Genomic DNA, 21,787 nt, shown 5'->3' on the forward strand with positions numbered 1-21,787 from the left:
GCTCTCTGGTGCATTTTCAGATATAAATATGTGGTGGTTGGACCTTGTTTGAGGTACTTTTAACCTTTGTGTTGTCTTAACAACACTTGTCCTAAGTGTCAAAAATGACCCGTCTTCACTAAATCGCCTAAAGTAAAGGAGCTTGATTAAAAGTTAAACCCCAAATTTATTTTGCATCAAGAAACAACCTGTAAGTCACCACAAACTTTGTGAATATCAAGGTTTTCCCTCTTCTCAGTGCAGAAAGACAGCATTTAATCCACTCCTTTTTTTTTTTTTTTTTAATTACAACACACCTATCATAATTGTTTTTCTTTATTAGAGGTTTATTATTATTATTATTGCTAAAGGTACTGCATAGGTGTAAGCATACTTTTAGCAAAATATGTTAAGAAAGTAGAAGAAATGTGCACAAAGTAGTTCTGAATGCATTTTATTATAGGGAAACAATAACAATCTTTAGCAACATAGTATATTAAATTTTACATTGAGGACAGTATGCAAATTTGTGAACACGGATTTTGCAGATATAATTCTGTGTTGTGGTATGAAAATAATTGTATAACTGTCAGGTCAAAAACGACCCCTAGATTAAAACAAGATTTTTATGCTGGTGGTGTACAGCAATTATGGAAATATGAAGGAAGGAAAGTGTCTCTTTTTCTCATGCTGGGTTCATTTAAGGAAAAGTCACTGAATATCATATATATATATATATATATATATATATATATATATATATATATATATATATATATACACACCCAGCACATGACAGAAAATGCGAGTTTTTGTACCCATATGTTATTTTTTGCAGAAATACAACCTAAAAACCACTAAAAGCAAACAAAAACAAAGCACCGACTGAGCAGGTGTTGTGTCGCAGTTAGTCACCGTGTCACATAGTGTCCCGGAAATGTCACCGCCCTTCTGGATAAAGTTATTGTGAACGCGGCGGAGACATAAAAAGTTTCGTATTGTGGTACACTGGAAATAGTCTAAAAATGTCAAAACAAAACAGTTTGGATACATGGATTAATTTTGGGCTAAGGGTGTATTTAAGGGGGGACCACCTGGCGAGGGGGACCGATTTTGTCGTAACATCCGGGGAAAGTCAACAAGTAATACCCATAGTGCATTTCGGCGGTGACTCTTCGCAGTCTAGCTTCCGGTGTCCTGAGCGGTGCACGCGCGCTGCTCCTCTCATCGGATTCAGTGTCAAACTTTAAACTTTTCTTCATAACTGGTTGAAAAATCAGTTTGAACAGTTTTTCTGCAGGTGGAGAAAGAAAAAAGCTGCGAAGATGCCGCGAATTATGATCAAAGGAGGCGTGTGGCGCAACACGGAGGTGCGTGTTTACACGGCTAGCCGCGTTAGCACGATGCTAACCGCTAACCGTAAACCTACGAGCAGCAGTTAGCATGAAGCTAGCTGCGCTCTGAACGGGATTTAGACCTGCATGTCGCCCGTGTGGCGAGTTTTGCTTGTTGTGGTGCTGTTTACTATATCGGAAGAGTTTATTTTACAGTAGTACTTGTGTGATTTTACATGTTTGTTGCGTATTTGGTCCGCGAAGATGGCTGCGTCGTTTGTAAACACGACTTCAGCCTGCAAGACTGCAAATGTTAGCAAGTGAGCTACGTTAAGATATCACAACAGTATTGGTAGATAACTTAATAATTGTTGTGCTTTATTGATCACAGACGCACATTTAATTACAATACAACAGCTTGCAACAAAAAACGAACACAAACAGACTGTATGATCCGATTTAGAGAAAGTAGGAGTGGATATAAAAACACCCGTTTCACTGAAGACATTAACACTTAAACTCTCTTTAAATCGTGCGGAATACGTTTTCTGAGCATCCAGCTTAAAACATACGTGCATGATTTTGGTAATTAAGTACATTATGTACTTTAATTATGTGATTTTTATTACTATAAACACATTTTTAAGTTGCTTACACGTAAAAACCGTGTTAAAGAAGTGAAAGACTTTTAATGCGCGGTAACCGTTATACTTCTGTGATGTGGACCAAAATTAGTGCAAAATTAAATGCAAGGTAGTAAAGATAGATAAGTTAATGATTATTGTACTTTATGGATCACAGTTTGAAATTTAACTACAATACAACAGGCACAGGTTGCAACAGTATGAGAATGTCGTACTGTTCATACTAATCATTAGTATTTTATAAATGTCAGTGTGATCAAACGTTGTGATTGATTGAATTGGTTGTTGGATGTGGCAGGATAATATTTACAGATTTGTCTCTGTTTCTGTCTCTTTTCTCGTTCTCGCAGGATGAAATCCTCAAGGCGGCGGTGATGAAATATGGGAAAAACCAGTGGTCTCGAATTGCCTCCCTGCTGCACCGAAAGTCTGCCAAACAGTGCAAAGCCAGATGGTGAGTCTTGACAGCCCTGCATTTGGAAATACACAATTTTCATAACATGAATTACAGTGGTTTGTAAAACTCCTTATGCATGAATTTCTGTCTGCGATTGCCTGTGTTGTAGTTTTAACCGGCCATGTTTCTGCACGTTTTCTCTTTGTCCTTCTGTCCTCTGCTGCACTTAAGTCTGTTCTGCAAAATCATTTTTCAATCTGGATTAGATTTCCTGTTTTAATAACCTTTTCTGTCCCTTTGGTTTTTGTGTCTGTCTGCAGGTACGAGTGGTTGGACCCCAGCATCAAGAAAACAGAATGGTCCAGAGAAGAGGAGGAGAAGCTGCTCCATTTGGCCAAGCTGATGCCCACTCAGTGGAGGACCATTGCTCCCATCATAGGACGCACTGCTGCCCAGTGTCTGGAGCACTATGAATACCTGCTGTAAGATTTTATATAATTTTAAATGTACTTATACACCAATATGCCTTACCTTTGTGTAATTATAGTGTAAAAACACACTCTACCAGACCCTGTATTAAGATTGTTGCATATGGTATTGATTCACAATTAATTTATCCTTGTTTTTGTGTTTTTAGAGACAAGGCAGCGCAAAGAGACAATGAGGAAGAAGTGGGAGACGACCCCAGGAAGTTAAAACCAGGAGAGATCGACCCCAATCCTGAAACTAAACCTGCCAGACCCGATCCTGTGGACATGGACGAAGGTATGTGAGCATTTTTACTTAAGCTTTGTCCTATCCAAGGGACTAAATGCACCCTGGTCCTTTTGAATATTGACTTAAGTGCCCTCGCTGTGTCATATATGCCTTTTAAATTTTGTTGTGTTTTTTTTACTCTTTTTATCTGTTCACATCAATCAAATTCAGCCTGTAGATTTGTGACATGTTAATTGTTTTTTTGTCTGCAGACGAGCTGGAGATGCTGTCGGAGGCCAGGGCTCGACTGGCCAACACGCAGGGCAAGAAGGCCAAGAGGAAGGCCAGAGAGAAACAGCTGGAGGAAGCCAGGTTTGACACACACACAAAATCACACAATAGTTACAAATACTGGGTTTTTATTTCTCCTCTTCAAACATTTTTGATTCACATATAATTTTTTCATGTCTATTGTCCATAGCTGTAATTATAGGGATGTGATAGCCTAAAAACTTGCGTACATAACTAAGTGTCCCCGTGTTTCTGCTGCAGACGGCTGGCTGCTCTGCAGAAGCGCAGAGAGCTGAGAGCGGCAGGAATCGATGTTCAGAAGAAAAGGAAGAAGAAGAGAGGAGTGGACTACAACGCTGAAATCCCCTTTGAAAAGAAACCTGCAGCGGTAAATTTTTAAATCTATTTAAAATTGTATTTTTAATATTGTTGGGGTTTTTTTGTTGTTTTTTTTACTGTTATTATTATTATTATGTTTTTATTGATCTAGTATCTGTTATTACCCAGTATTTATTATTGTTATTTACTATTATCTATTATTTTCTCATGCAGTTTATTGGTTTTTGTATTGTATTTCATTGTATTTTGTTTTCCTTCATGTTTTTCATGGTCAGAATGACAAAGTATCCTTGAATCCTTGAAATAGGCAACAAAACCAGCAGCACAACATCTGGGCCGAACTTCACGTTGCAGATTATTAATTGTTAATTTGTCTTCACTTTAAGGGTTTCTATGACACCAGCATGGAGCAATACAACGCTCTGGAGCCAAACTTCAAACGACTCAGACAGCAGCACTTGGATGGAGAGCTGCGCAAGTCAGTAACAGTACACACAACTTTATACACACACACAGTTTGGATGAGACAAATAAACACACAAATACACAAAAAGATAAGATAATCCTTTATTAGTTCCACAGTGGTGAAATTTGATTATTACAGCAGCAAATGGATATCAAAGCAAAGAATGGACCAGATAGATAAAGCAAAAAGAACAATATCAACAGTATAAACAGGAAGCAAAACTCAACTGTTAAAAAATATATATATTTACACCAATAAACATCAATTGCACATGGAAATGATAATGAAATTGCACGTTTTGATAATGAAATTGCACAGGTTTTAAATCCATGTTGGCATGCGTGTGTGTTGGGGGGTGGGTCACATTCAACTATAATTCAGCTTCATATTCACAAATACAATGTTGTACGTGTCATAAGGACACCCGGTGAACCTGTGGTCTTTATTCATACGTTTTTCTGTGTGTTTGTGGTTAGTGAGCAGGAGGAGAGGGAGAGAAAGAAAGACAAACAAAAGATCAAGAAGAAGAAAGAGAGCGACCTGCCGTCTGCCATCCTGCAGACCAGCGGAGTGGCCGAGTTCACCAAGAAACGCTCCAAACTGGTTTTACCTTCACCACAGGTAACAAAGACACACCTGTAACTTAAACGCCCAATAAATCTTTTAACAGCTGTGTTAGTCCAGAACTTATTTAGTATTTATTTATATTTCATGTTCTTCATAGATCAGTGATGTCGAGCTGGAGGAAGTCGTCAAACTTGGCGTCGCCAGTGAGGTCGCCCGCCAAGCTGCAGAGGAGAGTGAAAGCGGAAACTCGGCCTCCTCCGCCCTTCTGTCGGAGTACAGCGTCACCAACGCTATGGCAACGGGGCTACGGACCCCACGCACCCCTGCTGCACAGGACAGGATACTGCAGGTAACACACACGTGCACTGAACATGTATTTAAACATATGTAACGCCACAGAAGATAAACACACAGACGTCTTTAGAGTCTCAATGGAAAGTATTAGGTGTACTTGTATAGTATATTTCTGATGTATACTTATTTATTTATGATTCTATTTTATCCGTTATGTTTCAGTAATAATAAAAAACTTTATTTGGATAGCACCTTTCATCCAACGTGTTTTACAAGACAGAAATTAAATGCACGAAGTGCTTCACATTAAAACACATAAAAGACAAAAAGAGAAATAAAACCTGCATGTGAAAATAAAATAAAATCTGAATAGAATACATAGAATGCATCTTCAAATGGATAAAATCCACTTGATAATACAAGTAAAAGTAAGATAAAATAAGGATAAAAAATGACTGCACAGAATGCATAACATAAAATGGAAAATAAAATAAATCAAATATAACCAAATGACATTATTAATAAAATAAGCATAAAAGTAGAGTAAAATGCAATGAATTATTAATGAAATTAAGGATGTTTTATGTGGATTTATTTGACAGTTATGATGTGCTAACTTGCCATTGATCAATAAAAGCAGTAAAAAAAGAGCTAGACAAATACAAGTACAGCTCATAAACGCTCATTAGTATTTATGTTGTCCATCATGCAAAAAAACATTTATATCATGTCTGTCAAAACTCTTCGATAACTGAATTCAAGGAACTTTCTGTGTTTGATATGTTGCTCCTGTGTCTGTGTGTTTTTAGGAAGCTCAGAACCTGATGGCTCTGACCAACATCGACACCCCTCTGAAGGGAGGCCTCAACACGCCGCTGCACGAGAGCGACTTCAGTGGAGTGACGCCTCAGCGGCAGCTCGTCCAGACGCCCAACACTGTCCTCAGTACACCTTTCAGGTAACATCGCTGTAACCTGTCTGAGCCGATACACCGCCGATATGAACATTTAAGTGATAATCCAGCTGGTACTGAAAGTGTTAACATTCGTGGTCATCTCGAACAGAACACCTTCACAAGGTCAGGGGCAGGAGGGCATGACCCCTCAAGCTGGCGGAGCGATGACCCCGCGCGGGACGGCGACCCCGGGTTTGACCCCCGGGCGAACTCCGCTGAGAGACAAACTGAATATTAACAGCGAGGAGCAGCTGTCTGACCCCGCGTACGCTAAACACCTGGTAAATACACACTCTCTTCACACACGTTTAAATATCTGGTGCTGATGATGCTGCATAATATTTCGTTACAAATGCGTTTACGTTTCGAGGCAACACTAGACGGGTTCCCATTACAGATGTGCAAAACTTTTCAGTCTTGTTTTCATTTTTCTGTCATTTAGGGTCATGCTAGATTCTTTTCTCTCACAGGAGAGGAGAGGCAGCTGAAGTGACAACTTATTATTATTATATTATATATTTTGATTTTTCCAAAATATGGCTTTTTTGAATCCCGTGAAATACCACCTCAAAAACTTACCTGCAATCAAAAGGAGTATTTTCAACATATTTTATAGTCACAATTTGTTTTCACAATTTTAGAGGTTGGAAATCCGCCTGCTGTCAAACTCTGATGGTGCAGTTTGGAATAAAATGTCAGCAAAATCGAGACTAATAAGGTTAACTGTAATTCAGAAAAGAAAAGGGATTAACCTCTGCGTCTCTTCGTCACACACAGCAAAGGGAGAGCCTGCAGCAGCTGAGGCAGGGCCTGATGTCACTTCCTGTTCCAAAGAACGACTTTGAGATCGTTCTTCCCGAAAACGCAGAGAAGGAGCTCGAGGAAACGGAGACAGAGACGGGATTCGTTGAGGACTCAGCAGACATCGAGGCACGCAAACAGGTATGCACGCTACACGGGGTTCGTACAGGTCCTTGAAATCCTTGAAAATGGTTGAATTTTAATGTTGTGCTTAGCTTAGATCTTGGTTATTTATAGTGTAATAAATATCTTTTAATGTGCTAAAGAAGTAAAATAATTTTGAGTGTATATGTATTTGTATTAATATATCATTAACCAAAGCTTTAGGGTGCTTGAAAAGCTTGAAAATGGATCTGAAAGTGCTTGAATTTGACCTTAAAATAGTGTATGAACCCTGGCTTGAGTTTCGCTCAAGAGTAAATAACCTCAATAAAATAATAAAAACCCATGTGTGTGTACCTGCAGGTCAAATAACAGCTGTCATACAAAGGTTTACTTGTGTGTGTGTGTGTGTGTGTGTGTGTGTGTGTGTGTGTGTTTTTTTTTTTTTCAGGCTGTGCGGGATGCTGAAAGGGAGAAGGAGCTGAAGCTACGGCACACGTCTGTTCAGAGGAGCCTCCCCAGACCCACAGAGGTAACAAACACACTCACCTCCTGAGGGTTTCACACCATCACCTTTCAAATTATCTTTAGAAATGTTACACACAGTGTCTTTGTCTGTGTCTGGAATTTGTTTTTTTGACTATTTTCCACCTGATGACTATTGACAGGTCACCTCGTTGATGCTATTTCCACGAGGTGACCTGTCACAATCAATGTAGCTGCTAATCACTGACATGATACTTTAAAAAAATCCACTTTGCTTGTAGTACATTGAAAATAATTCATTTTTTGTGTGTTAATTCTTCTAAAACATCATCAAAGGGCTAAAATTGAAATGAAAACTGAAAATTAATTAATATTTGATATTTATGATTTGGACAAAAATAAAACGAGAAAATCATATTAATGTTTAATATTCTTGAAAGTTTGATTTTGAAAAAGTGCATTTTCTCTGCAGAGCGATGTCAGTGTGTGTAACATTAAATATGTAATGTATCATATATATATATATATATATATATAACAATATATATATATATATATATATATAAATATATATATATATATATATATATAAATTCTTCCTACTATTTTCATGTTTTTATCATAATTTTTATAACTGAAAAACACTTTGTGACCTGAAGAAAAGTGCTATATAAATAAAGTTTATTATTCTGCTATTTTCCTGCAGGTTAACGAGTCCGTCCTCCGTCCCGCCTCCATGGAGCCGCTCTCGGACCTCCAGCTGGCTGAGGAGCTGATCAAACAGGAAATGATCACCATGCTGCACTTCGACTGCCTCCACCACCCGTCAGCCAACGCAGCCGGACAGCTGCAGCGCGGAAAAAACAGAGGCCCCGCCTCTACGTCCAACAACGCTTCGCACATAGCGTACCTGGACACACATTCCTACAAGCCAATCAGCACGGAGGACATGGAGCAGGTAACACGCAAACTTAACTTCAGTATTCACCAAGACATGACTCACGAAACCCCTAAAATAAAGCAACTTGATTGAATTTTAAACCCCAAATCTATTTTGCATGAAGAAAGGTTTTCCTCTTCACAGTGCAGAAAGACTGCATGTAATCTGTTCAGTACACTTGCTTTTATGACAACACACACTGTTAATTGTTTTCTTTACCAAAGTAGAGGTTTATGATTTTTATTTCTAAAGGTACTGCATATGTTCTGCATATATTCAGTCGTAAAAACACGATAAACATATAAGCTGCATGCAGATTAAACGAATGGTTATTGATGAAGATGGTGTGTGTGTGTGTGTGTGTGTGTGTGTGTGTGTGTGTTGTTACTAAATAGGCAAAGACGATACTGGCAGCAGAGATGGAGGTGGTGAAGGCAGGAATGGGTCATGGTGATCTCAGCATGGAGGCCTACAGTCAGGTGTGGGAGGAGTGCTATGGACAGGTAAGCATCCGTCATCCGGCCCTTAAAATAGACCGCCATCAACTGCTTTCAACCTCACGGAAAAAACAACTTTTGGTCAATAAATAGATGTATAAATAGATAAACACTACTTCTATAGATACTAGCCTACCGCTCTTCATTTCTCAACATTAGCAGTTTTGTGGTAAAATTCAAAATAAACATGAAGGTCTTCTATATGCAGTTGACAGCACACACACACACAAAACATGTGTTTAGTGTATATATCATTATAAATTGTATCATTGTTCAAATAACATTCACACAATTAAAGAATTTGAATTGGAAAAAAATGAGTAGAATGAAAGATAGACAGATACGTTATTAATCCTTTACAGGAAATAAAAAACCCTACTAAAATACTATAAAAACTTAAAAAATATTCCCTTCGAAAAGTATCCAGTAGTTATAAATACTAGTATGTCAAAAACAATAAAATCAATTAAATAAATAATTGGTTATTTATCTGCATTAAAAAGTATAACGGCAGCTGGCAGGAGAGTCTTTGTGCAGCCTTCAGCAGCTGATTGATCCGGTCCTCCTCTCTGTCTCTGCAGGTTTTATATCTTCCTGCTCAGAACAGATACACCAGAGCCAACCTGGCGTCGAAGAAAGACCGTATTGAAAGCCTGGAGAAAAAACTGGAGGTATTAACCTTCCCATTTAAAACCGCTACGTCTTTATGGACTGAGAGCTCTGATTCTTAACACCGACGTCTCTGTATTCGTCCCCCTTCAGGTGAACCGCGGTCACATGACGGCGGAGGCCCGGAGAGCAGCTAAACTGGAGAAGAAACTCAAAATCCTGCTGGGAGGGTTTCAATCCAGAGCACTGGGGCTCCTGAAGCAGCACAATGAACTCTGGGAACAGGTATTGAATTGGATATCTTTAAATCTGTAATGATTTAATTAAAATTAGAAAATATCATCATTTATTCTTCATCTTTAATGGAATACAAAGCCATATTTAATCTTAGGAGATTTTTGCAGGGTTTTTTTTGCTTTTTTTTCTTGCTCCAGACAGCCATGGCATGTTTTTTTTTGTCATTAATGAGAACTGATCAACCAAGAATAAACAATAAAATGCAAACTGTGAAATATTAAAAATTAACCAGCAATGTTCAAAACTAATGAGCTCAATTCTTTGCAGTCACTTTTAAGTCAAGTCAATTTTATTCATAAAGACAAATCACAATTTGCCTCATGCCTCATAATAATAACGTTATTCTCATGGTGTCCACCAGGTGGAGCAGGCAGCCACGGAGCTTCAGACCTTCAGTCAGTTGAAGAAACAGGAGGATACTGCCATTCCCAGGAGACAAGAGGTAAAACATTACATCACACACACAAATATTGTTACTGAAGTGTATATTCTAGGGGTCGAGAGATTATAGGCCTGGCCGATTATCGGGCCTGATATTCAACATTTTGCCAATTATCTCTATTGGCATTTTATTTCTATGATTGCTGATAAAACTAAATAAGGAAAAGATGTGCATATTATACTCAGACAATTTTGGGTCACTTCACACTAAGACGTTTTTGTACCATTTTGGTGCTAAAAGCTACATTAAAAAGCATGTTGACACATGTCATGGCATACAGTGTTGCAAAAATGACCAAAAACATTATAATATGGCATGTTGACAAAGTTGCCCAAAAAAGCAAGGCTATAGTGAGACCAAAAATGTCAAAAACTGACGTTTCCCAAAACAGGTCAAAACAGCTGAAAACAGCATAAAATACTGTATTGAGCCGTGCCTTGCCATAGAATTTTGTTAAAACTTTCAGAATCAAAAAAATATGGCATGTGAAAACAATGACCTAAAAAGCAAGGCTATAGTAAGCCAAAAATGTCAAAAAATGTCATTTTCCAAAAACACCTGAAAACAACCGAAAACTGTATAAAATAGCGTGTTTAGACACGCCATGACATCGAATACTGTTAAAACTTTCAAAATTACAAAAATATGGCACGTCAAAAAAATGACCTAAAAAGCAAGGCTATAGTAAGGCAAAAATGTCAAAAAATGTCATTTTCCAAAAACACCTGAAAACAACTGAAAACTGCATGAAATAGCGTGCCAAGACACGCCATGGCATAGATTGTTGTTAAAACTTTCAACATCACTAAAATATGGCATGTCAAAAAAATGACCCAAAAAGCAAGGCTATACTAAGGCAAAAATGTCAAAAAAGGTCATTTTCCAAAAACACCCGAAAACAACTGAAAACGATATAAAATAGCGTGCTTAAACACGCCATGGCATAGAATTTTGTTTAAACTTTCAAAATTACAAAAATATGGCATGTCAAAAAAATGACCCAAAAAGCAAGGCTATAGTAAGGCAAAAATGTCAAAAAAGGTCATTTTCCAAAAACACCCGAAAACAACTGAAAACTGTATAAAATAGCGTGTTTAGACACGCCATGACATCGAATACTGTTCAAACTTTCAAAATTACAAAAATATGGCATGTCAAAAAAATGACCTAAAAAGCAAGGCTATAGTAAGGCAAAAATGTCAAAAAATGGCATTTCCCAAAAATAGCCAAAAACAGCTGGAAACTGTATAAAATAGTGTGCCAAAACACGCCATGGCATAGAATTTTGTTAAAACTTTCAAAATCACAAAAATATGGCATGTCAAAAAAATGACCCAAAAAGCAAGGCTATAGTAAGGCAAAAATGTCAAAAAAGGTCATTTTCCAAAAACAGCCAAAAACAGCTGGAAACTGTATAAAATAGCGTGCCAAAACACGCCATGGCATAGAATTTTGTTAAAACTTTCAAAATCACAAAAATATGGCACGTCAAAAAAATGACCCAAAAAGCAAGGCTATAGTAAGGCAAAAATGTCAAAAAATGTCATTTTCCAAAAACAGCCAAAAACAACTGGAAACTGTTTAAAATAGCGTGCTTAAACACGCCATGGTATAGAATTTTGTTTAAACACTGAAAAACACAAAAATATGGCATGTCAAAAAAATGACCCAAAAAGCAAGGCTATAGTAAGGCCAAAATGTCAAAAAATGTCATTTCCCAAAAACAGCCAAAAACAGCTGGAAACTGTATAAAATAGCGTGCCAAAACACGCCATGGCATAGAATTTTGTTAAAACTTTCAAAATCACAAAAATATGGCATGTGAAAAAAATGACCCAAAAAGCAAGGCTATAGTAAGGCAAAAATGGCAAAAAATTGCATTTTCCAAAAACACCCGAAAACAACTGAAAGCTGTTTAAAATAGCGTGCTTGCACACGCCATGGCATAGAATTTTGTTCAAACTTTCAAAATCACAAAAATATGGCATGTGAAAAAAATGACCCAAAAAGCAAGGCTATAGTAAGGCAAAAATGTCAAAAAAGGTCATTTTCCAAAAAAACCCGAAAACAACTGAAAACTGTATTAAATAGTGTGCCAAGACACGCCATGGCATAGAATACTGTTTAAACTTTCAAAATTACAAAAATATGGCATGTGAAAAAAATGACCCAAAAAGCAAGGCTATAGTGAGGCAAAAATGTCAAAAAAGGTCATTTTCCAAAAACACCTGAAAACAACTGAAAACGGTATAAAATAGTGTGCTTGCACACGCCATGGCATAGAATTTTGTTAAAACTTTCAAAATTACAAAAATATGGCATGTCAAAAATATGACCCAAAAAGCAAGGCTATAGTAAGGCAAAAATGTCAAAAAAGGTCATTTTCCAAAAAAACCCGAAAACAACTGAAAACTGTATTAAATAGTGTGCCGAGACACGCCATGGCACAGATTGTTGTTAAAACTTTCAAAATCAAAAAAATATGGCATGTGAAAAAAATGACCCAAAAAGCAAGGCTATAGTAAGGCAAAAATGTCAAAAAATGGCATTTTCCAAAAACACCCGAAAACAACTGAAAACGATATAAAATAGCGTGCTTAAACACGCCATGGCATCGAATACTGTTAAAACTTTCAAAATTACAAAAATATGGCATGTCAAAAGAAATGACCCAAAAAGCAAGGCTATAGTAAGGCAAAAATGGCAAAAAATGGCATTTTCCAAAAATAGCCCAAAACAGCTGGAAACTGTTTAAAATAGCGTGCTTAAACACGCCATGGCATCGAATACTGTTAAAACTTTCAAAATTACAAAAATATGGCATGTGAAAACAATGACCTAAAAAGCAAGGCTTTCGTAAGGCCAAAATGTCAAAAAAGGTCATTTTACAAAAAAACCCGAAAACAACTGAAAACTGCATTAAACAGTGTGCCAAGACACGCCATGGCATAGAATTTTGTTAAAACTTTCAAAATCAAAAAAATATGGCATGTGAAAACAATGACCTAAAAAGCAAGGCTATGTTAAGGCAAAAATGTCAAAAAATGGCATTTTCCAAAAACACCCGAAAACAACTGAAAACTGCATAAAATGGCGTGCTTAAACACGCCATGGCATAGAATTTTGTTCAAACTTTCAAAAATACAAAAATATGGCATGTCAAAAAAAATGATCCAAAAAGCAAGGCTATAGTAAGGCAAAAATGGCAAAAAATGGCATTTTCCAAAAACACCCGAAAACAACTGAAAACTGTTTAAAATAGCATGCTTGCACACGCCATGGCATAGAATTTTGTTAAAACTTTCAAAATTACAAAAATATGGCATGTCAAAAATATGACCCAAAAAGCAAGGCTATAGTAAGGCAAAAATGGCAAAAAATGGCATTTTCCAAAAATAGCCCAAAACAGCTGGAAACTGCATAAAATAGCGTACCAAGACACGCCATGGCATAGATTGTTGTTAAAACTTTCAAAATCAAAAAAATATGGCATGTGAAAAAAATGACCCAAAAAGCAAGGCTATAGTAAGGCAAAAATGGCAAAAAATGGCATTTTCCAAAAACACCCGAAAACAACTGAAAACTGCATAAAATAGTGTGCTTGCACACGCCATGGCATAGAAATTTGTTAAAACTTTCAAAATTACAAAAATATGGCATGTGAAAAAAATGACCCAAAAAGCAAGGCTATAGTAAGGCAAAAATGTCAAAAAAGGTCATTTTACAAAAAAACCCGAAAACAACTGAAAACTGCATTAAACAGTGTGCCAAGACACGCCATGGCATAGAATTTTGTTTAAACTTTCAAAATCAAAAAAATATGGCATGTGAAAAAAATGACCCAAAAAGCAAGGCTATAGTAAGGCAAAAATGGCAAAAAATTGCATTTTCCAAAAACACCCGAAAACAACTGAAAACTGTTTAAAATAGCGTGCTTGCACACGCCATGGCATAGAATTTTGTTCAAACTTTCAAAATCACAAAAATATGGCATGTGAAAAAAATGACCCAAAAAGCAAGGCTATAGTAAGGCAAAAATGGCAAAAAATGGCATTTTCCAAAAACACCCGAAAACAACTGAAAACTGCATAAAATAGCGTGCCAAGACACGCCATGGCACAGATTGTTGTTAAAACTTTCAAAATCAAAAAAATATGGCATGTGAAAAAAAATGACCCAAAAAGCAAGGCTATAGTAAGGCAAAAATGTCAAAAAATTGCATTTTCCAAAAACACCCGAAAACAACTGAAAACGATATAAAATAGCGTGCTTAAACACGCCATGGCATAGAATTTTGTTTAAACTTTCAAAATCAAAAAAATATGGCATGTGAAAAAAATGACCCAAAAAGCAAGGCTATAGTAAGGCAAAAATGGCAAAAAATTGCATTTTCCAAAAACACCCGAAAACAACTGAAAACTGTTTAAAATAGCGTGCTTGCACACGCCATGGCATAGAATTTTGTTCAAACTTTCAAAATCACAAAAATATGGCATGTGAAAAAAATGACCCAAAAAGCAAGGCTATAGTAAGGCAAAAATGGCAAAAAATGGCATTTTCCAAAAACACCCGAAAACAACTGAAAACTGTTTAAAATAGCGTGCTTGCACACGCCATGGCATAGAATTTTGTTCAAACTTTCAAAATCACAAAAATATGGCATGTGAAAAAAATGACCCAAAAAGCAAGGCTATAGTAAGGCAAAAATGGCAAAAAATGGCATTTTCCAAAAACACCCGAAAACAACTGAAAACTGCATAAAATAGCGTGCCAAGACACGCCATGGCACAGATTGTTGTAAAACATATCAAAAACAAAAAATATGGCATGTGAAAAAAATGACCCAAAAAGCAAGGCTATAGTAAGGCAAAAATGTCAAAAAATTGCATTTTCCAAAAACACCCGAAAACAACTGAAAACGATATAAAATAGCGTGCTTAAACACGCCATGGCATAGAATTTTGTTCAAACTTTCAAAATTACAAAAAATGGCATGTCAAAAAAATGACCCAAAAAGCAAGGCTATAGTAAGGCAAAAATGGCAAAAAATGGCATTTTCCAAAAACACCCGAAAACAACTGAAAACTGCATAAAATAGCGTGCCAAGACACGCCATGGCACAGATTGTTGTTAAAACTTTCAAAATCAAAAAAATATGGCATGTGAAAAAAATGACCCAAAAAGCAAGGCTATAGTAAGGCAAAAATGTCAAAAAATTGCATTTTCCAAAAACACCCGAAAACAACTGAAAACGATATAAAATAGCGTGCTTAAACACGCCATGGCATAGAATTTTGTTTAAACTTTCAAAATCAAAAAAATATGGCATGTGAAAAAAATGACCCAAAAAGCAAGGCTATAGTAAGGCAAAAATGGCAAAAAATTGCATTTTCCAAAAACACCCGAAAACAACTGAAAACTGTTTAAAATAGCGTGCTTGCACACGCCATGGCATAGAATTTTGTTAAAACTATCAAAATCACAAAAATATGGCATGTGAAAAAAATGACCCAAAAAGCAAGGCTATAGTAAGGCAAAAATGGCAAAAAATGGCATTTTCCAAAAACACCCGAAAACAACTGAAAACTGCATAAAATAGCGTGCCAAGACACGCCATGGCACAGATTGTTGTTAAAACTTTCAAAATCAAAAAAATATGGCATGTGAAAAAAATGACCCAAAAAGCAAGGCTATAGTAAGGCAAAAATGTCAAAAAATTGCATTTTCCAAAAACACCCGAAAACAACTGAAAACGATATAAAATAGCGTGCTTAAACACGCCATGGCATAGAATTTTGTTCAAACTTTCAAAATTACAAAAATATGGCATGTCAAAGAAATGACCCAAAAAGCAAGGCTATAGTAAGGCAAAAGTGGCAAAAAATGGCATTTTCCAAAAACACCTGAAAACAACTGAAAACTGCATAAAATAGCGTGCTTAAACACGCCATGGCATAGATTGTTGTTAAAACTTTCAAAATCACAAAAATATGGCATGTGAAAAAAATGACCCAAAAAGCAAGGCTATAGTAAGGCAAAAATGTCAAAAAAGGTCATTTTCCAAAAACACCCGAAAACAACTGAAAACGATATAAAATAGCGTGCTTAAACACGCCATGGCATAGAATTTTGTTAAAACTTTCAAAATTACAAAAATATGGCATGTGAAAAAAATGACCCAAAAAGCAAGGCTATAGTAAGGCAAAAATGGCAAAAAATGGCATTTTCCAAAAATAGCCCAAAACAGCTGGAAACTGCATAAAATAGCGTGCCAAGACGCGCCATGGCATAGAATTTTGTTAAAACTTTCAAAATTAAAAAAATATGGCATGTGAAAAAAATGACCCAAAAAGCAAGGCTATAGTAAGGCAAAAATGTCAAAAAACGGCATTTTCCAAAAACACCCGAAAACAACTGAAAACTGCATAAAATAGTGTGCTTGCACACGCCATGGCATAGAATTTTGTTCAAACTTTCAAAATCAAAAAAATATGGCATGTCAAAAAAATGACCCAAAAAGCAAGGCTATAGTAAGGCAAAAATGTCAAAAAATGTCATTTCCCAAAAATAGCCAAAAACAGCTGGAAACTGCATAAAATAGCGTGCCAAGACGCGCCATGGCATAGAATTTTGTTAAAACTTTCAAAATTAAAAAAATATGGCATGTGAAAAAAATGACCCAAAAAGCAAGGCTATAGTAAGGCCAAAAATGGCAATAAATGGCATTTTCCAAAAACACCCGAAAACAACTGAAAACGATATGAAATAGCGTGCTTAAACACGCCATGGCATAGAATTTTGTTCAAACTTTCAAAATCACAAAAATATGGCACGTCAAAAAAATGACCCAAAAAGCAAGGCTATAGTAAGGCAAAAATGTCAAAAAAGGTCATTTTCCAAAAACACCCGAAAACAACTGAAAACTGTTTAAAATAGCGTGCTTAAACACGCCATGGCATAGAATTTTTTTTAAAACTTTCAAAAATACAAAAATATGGCATGTCAAAAAAATGACCCAAAAAGCAAGGCTATAGTAAGGCAAAAATGTCAAAAAAGGTCATTTTCCAAAAATAGCCCAAAACAGCTGGAAACTGCATAAAATAGCGTGCCAAGACGTGCCATGGCATAGATTGTTGTTAAAACTTTCAAAATCAAAAAAATATGGCATGTCAAAAAAATGACCCAAAAAGCAAGGCTATAGTAAGGCAAAAATGTCAAAAAATGGCATTTTCCAAAAACACCCGAAAACAACTGAAAACTGTTTAAAATAGCGTGCTTAAACACGCCATGGCATAGAATTTTGTTCAAACTTTCAAAAATACAAAAATATGGCATGTCAAAAAAATGACCCAAAAAGCAAGGCTATAGTAAGGCAAAAATGTCAAAAAAGGTCATTTTCCAAAAACAGCCAAAAACAGCTGGAAACTGTATAAAATAGCGTGCCAAAACACGCCATGGCATAGAATTTTGTTCAAACTTTCAAAATCACAAAAATATGGCACGTCAAAAAAATGACCCAAAAAGCAAGGCTATAGTAAGGCAAAAATGTCAAAAAATGTCATTTTCCAAAAACAGCCAAAAACAACTGGAAACTGTTTAAAATAGCGTGCTTAAACACGCCATGGTATAGAATTTTGTTTAAACACTGAAAAACACAAAAATATGGCATGTCAAAAAAATGACCCAAAAAGCAAGGCTATAGTAAGGCCAAAATGTCAAAAAATGTCATTTCCCAAAAACAGCCAAAAACAGCTGGAAACTGTATAAAATAGCGTGCCAAAACACGCCATGGCATAGAATTTTGTTAAAACTTTCAAAATCACAAAAATATGGCATGTCAAAAAAATGACCCAAAAAGCAAGGCTATAGTAAGGCAAAAATGTCAAAAAAGGTCATTTTCCAAAAACACCTGAAAACAACTGGAAACTGTTTAAAATAAGCGTTAAAAACACGCCATGGTATAGAAATTTGTTAAAACTTTCAAAATCACAAAAATATGGCATGTCAAAAATATGACCCAAAAAGCAAGGCTATAGTAAGGCAAAAATGTCAAAAAATGTCATTTCCCAAAAATAGCCAAAAACAGCTGGAAACTGTATAAAATAGTGTGCCAAAACACGCCATGGCATAGAATTTTGTTAAAACTTTCAAAATCACAAAAATATGGCATGTCAAAAAAATGACCCAAAAAGCAAGGCTATAGTAAGGCCAAAATGTCAAAAAATGTCATTTCCCAAAAACAGCCAAAAACAGCTGGAAACTGTATAAAATAGCGTGCCAAAACACGCCATGGCATAGAATTTTGTTAAAACTTTCAAAATCAAAAAAATATGGCATGTGAAAAAAATGACCCAAAAAGCAAGGCTATAGTAAGGCAAAAATGTCAAAAAATTGCATTTTCCAAAAACACCCGAAAACAACTGAAAACGATATAAAATAGCGTGCTTAAACACGCCATGGCATAGAATTTTGTTTAAACTTTCAAAATCAAAAAAATATGGCATGTGAAAAAAATGACCCAAAAAGCAAGGCTATAGTAAGGCAAAAATGGCAAAAAATTGCATTTTCCAAAAACACCCGAAAACAACTGAAAACTGTTTAAAATAGCGTGCTTGCACACGCCATGGCATAGAATTTTGTTCAAACTTTCAAAATCACAAAAATATGGCATGTGAAAAAAATGACCCAAAAAGCAAGGCTATAGTAAGGCAAAAGTGGCAAAAAATGGCATTTTCCAAAAACACCTGAAAACAACTGAAAACTGCATAAAATAGCGTGCTTAAACACGCCATGGCATAGATTGTTGTTAAAACTTTCAAAATCACAAAAATATGGCATGTGAAAAAAATGACCCAAAAAGCAAGGCTATAGTAAGGCAAAAATGTCAAAAAAGGTCATTTTCCAAAAACACCCGAAAACAACTGAAAACGATATAAAATAGCGTGCTTAAACACGCCATGGCATAGAATTTTGTTAAAACTTTCAAAATCACAAAAATATGGCATGTGAAAAAAATGACCCAAAAAGCAAGGCTATAGTAAGGCAAAAATGGCAAAAAATGGCATTTTCCAAAAATATTAAAACAGCTGGAAACTGCATAAAATAAGCGTGCCAAAGACGCGCCATGGCATAGAATTTTGTTAAAACTTTCAAAATTAAAAAAATATGGCATGTGAAAAAAATGACCCAAAAAGCAAGGCTATAGTAAGGCAAAAATGTCAAAAAACGGCATTTTCCAAAAACACCCGAAAACAACTGAAAACTGCATAAAATAGTGTGCTTGCACACGCCATGGCATAGAATTTTGTTCAAACTTTCAAAATCAAAAAAATATGGCATGTCAAAAAAATGACCCAAAAAGCAAGGCTATAGTAAGGCAAAAATGTCAAAAAATGTCATTTCCCAAAAATAGCCAAAAACAGCTGGAAACTGCATAAAATAGCGTGCCAAGACGCGCCATGGCATAGAATTTTGTTAAAACTTTCAAAATCACAAAAAAATATGGCATGTGAAAAAAATGACCCAAAAAGCAAGGCTATAGTAAGGCCAAAAATGGCAATAAATGGCATTTTCCAAAAACACCCGAAAACAACTGAAAACGATATGAAATAGCGTGCTTAAACACGCCATGGCATAGAATTTTGTTCAAACTTTCAAAATCACAAAAATATGGCACGTCAAAAAAATGACCCAAAAAGCAAGGCTATAGTAAGGCAAAAATGTCAAAAAAGGTCATTTTCCAAAAACACCCGAAAACAACTGAAAACTGTTTAAAATAGCGTGCTTAAACACGCCATGGCATAGAATTTTTTTTAAAACTTTCAAAAATACAAAAATATGGCATGTCAAAAAAATGACCCAAAAAGCAAGGCTATAGTAAGGCAAAAATGTCAAAAAAGGTCATTTTCCAAAAACACCCGAAAACAACTGAAAACGATATAAAATAGCATGCTTAAACACGCCATGGCATAGAATTTTGTTCAAACTTTCAAAATTACAAAAATATGGCATGTCAAAAAAATGACCCAAAAAGCAAGGCTATAGTAAGGCAAAAATGTCAAAAAATGTCATTTTCCAAAAATAGCCCAAAACAGCTGGAAACTGCATAAAATAGCGTGCCAAGACGTGCCATGGCATAGATTGTTGTTAAAACTTTCAAAATCAAAAAAATATGGCATGTCAAAAAAATGACCCAAAAAGCAAGGCTATAGTAAGGCAAAAATGTCAAAAAATGGCATTTTCCAAAAACACCCGAAAACAACTGAAAACTGTTTAAAATAGCGTGCTTAAACACGCCATGGCATAGAATTTTGTTCAAACTTTCAAAAATACAAAAATATGGCATGTCAAAGAAATGACCCAAAAAGCAAGGCTATAGTAAGGCAAAAATGGCAAAAAATGTCATTTCCCAAAAATAGCCAAAAACAGCTGGAAACTGTATAAAATAGTGTGCCAAAACACGCCATGGCATAGAATTTTGTTAAAACTTTCAAAATCACAAAAATATGGCATGTCAAAAATATGACCCAAAAAGCAAGGCTATAGTAAGGCAAAAATGGCAAAAAATGTCATTTCCCAAAAATAGCCAAAAACAGCTGGAAACTGTATAAAATAGTGTGCCAAAACACACCATGGCATAGAATTTTGTTAAAACTTTCAAAATCACAAAAATATGGCATGTCAAAAAAATGACCCAAAAAGCAAGGCTATAGTAAGGCAAAAATGTCAAAAAAGGTCATTTTCCAAAAACACCTGAAAACAACTGGAAACTGTTTTAAATAGCGTGCCAAAACACGCCATGGCATAGAATTTTGTTAAAACTTTCAAAATCACAAAAATATGGCACGTCAAAAAAATGACCCAAAAAGCAAGGCTATAGTAAGGCAAAAATGTCAAAAAAGGTCATTTTCCAAAAACACCTGAAAACAACTGGAAACTGTTTTAAATAGCGTGCCAAAACACGCCATGGCATAGAATTTTGTTAAAACTTTCAAAATCACAAAAATATGGCACGTCAAAAAAATGACCCAAAAAGCAAGGCTATAGTAAGGCAAAAATGGCAAAAAATGTCATTTTACAAAAATAGCCCAAAACAGCTGGAAACTGTTTAAAATAGCGTGCTTAAACACACCATGGCATAGATTGTTGTGAAAACGTTGAAAATCACAAAAATACTGTTGGATGGTTTTGACGTGTTGTTCTTGAGCTGCTTCGTGACGTGATGTTCGTGTTTCAGGCTCTGAGGGAGGACGTGGAGCGGCAGATGGAGCGAGAGCGGGAACTTCAGCAGAGATATGGAGAGCTGTTAATGGAGAGGGAGGCACTGATCAACAGTGCTCAGAAATATTGAGACACACGAACGCTAATCACATACTTTTTCATGCGTAAATGCCACACACAGTTACCATGGAGACATTGATACAAAGCTAACAGCTGGTCTGAGATACCAACTCAAAAAAGATTTTCTTTGCTCCTTCGCTTTTCAAGATGTCGTTATTGTCATTGTTTTCAATCTTTGCGGCAATTCCAGAGAAATCTCCCACCTCCGTGTGTTCATGTAGTTATGATGTCACACGCTTTTATTTCTGTATAAGTGACCAATAAACTTTCTTTTCAAAACGTCCAAAGCTTCAGTGAGTCCTCTGTTTCTT

General features: G+C 36.0%; 1 protein-coding gene across 1 annotated transcript; it reads left to right on the plus strand.

Moving 5' to 3' along the window:
* Window positions 1–1,140: 1,140 nt before the first annotated feature.
* Window positions 1,141–21,763, plus strand: cdc5l (CDC5 cell division cycle 5-like (S. pombe)). Its single transcript, XM_088086845.1, has 19 exons — window positions 1,141–1,349; window positions 2,308–2,411; window positions 2,675–2,836; window positions 2,992–3,119; window positions 3,323–3,422; window positions 3,603–3,729; window positions 4,067–4,158; window positions 4,623–4,767; window positions 4,871–5,062; window positions 5,817–5,965; window positions 6,072–6,243; window positions 6,740–6,904; window positions 7,317–7,397; window positions 8,058–8,309; window positions 8,687–8,794; window positions 9,370–9,459; window positions 9,551–9,682; window positions 10,056–10,136; window positions 21,373–21,763. Exons 1-19 carry the CDS (start codon window positions 1,305–1,307, stop codon window positions 21,484–21,486), a joined length of 2,439 nt encoding a protein of 812 aa, XP_087942971.1. The 5' UTR covers window positions 1,141–1,304; the 3' UTR covers window positions 21,487–21,763.
* The last annotated feature ends 24 nt before the right edge of the window (window positions 21,764–21,787 follow it).

This window comes from Plectropomus leopardus, chromosome 13 (genome assembly GCF_026936395.1).
Source record: "Plectropomus leopardus strain MGB_pleo_1.0 chromosome 13, ASM2693639v1, whole genome shotgun sequence".
NCBI lineage: Eukaryota > Metazoa > Chordata > Actinopteri > Perciformes > Serranidae > Plectropomus > Plectropomus leopardus.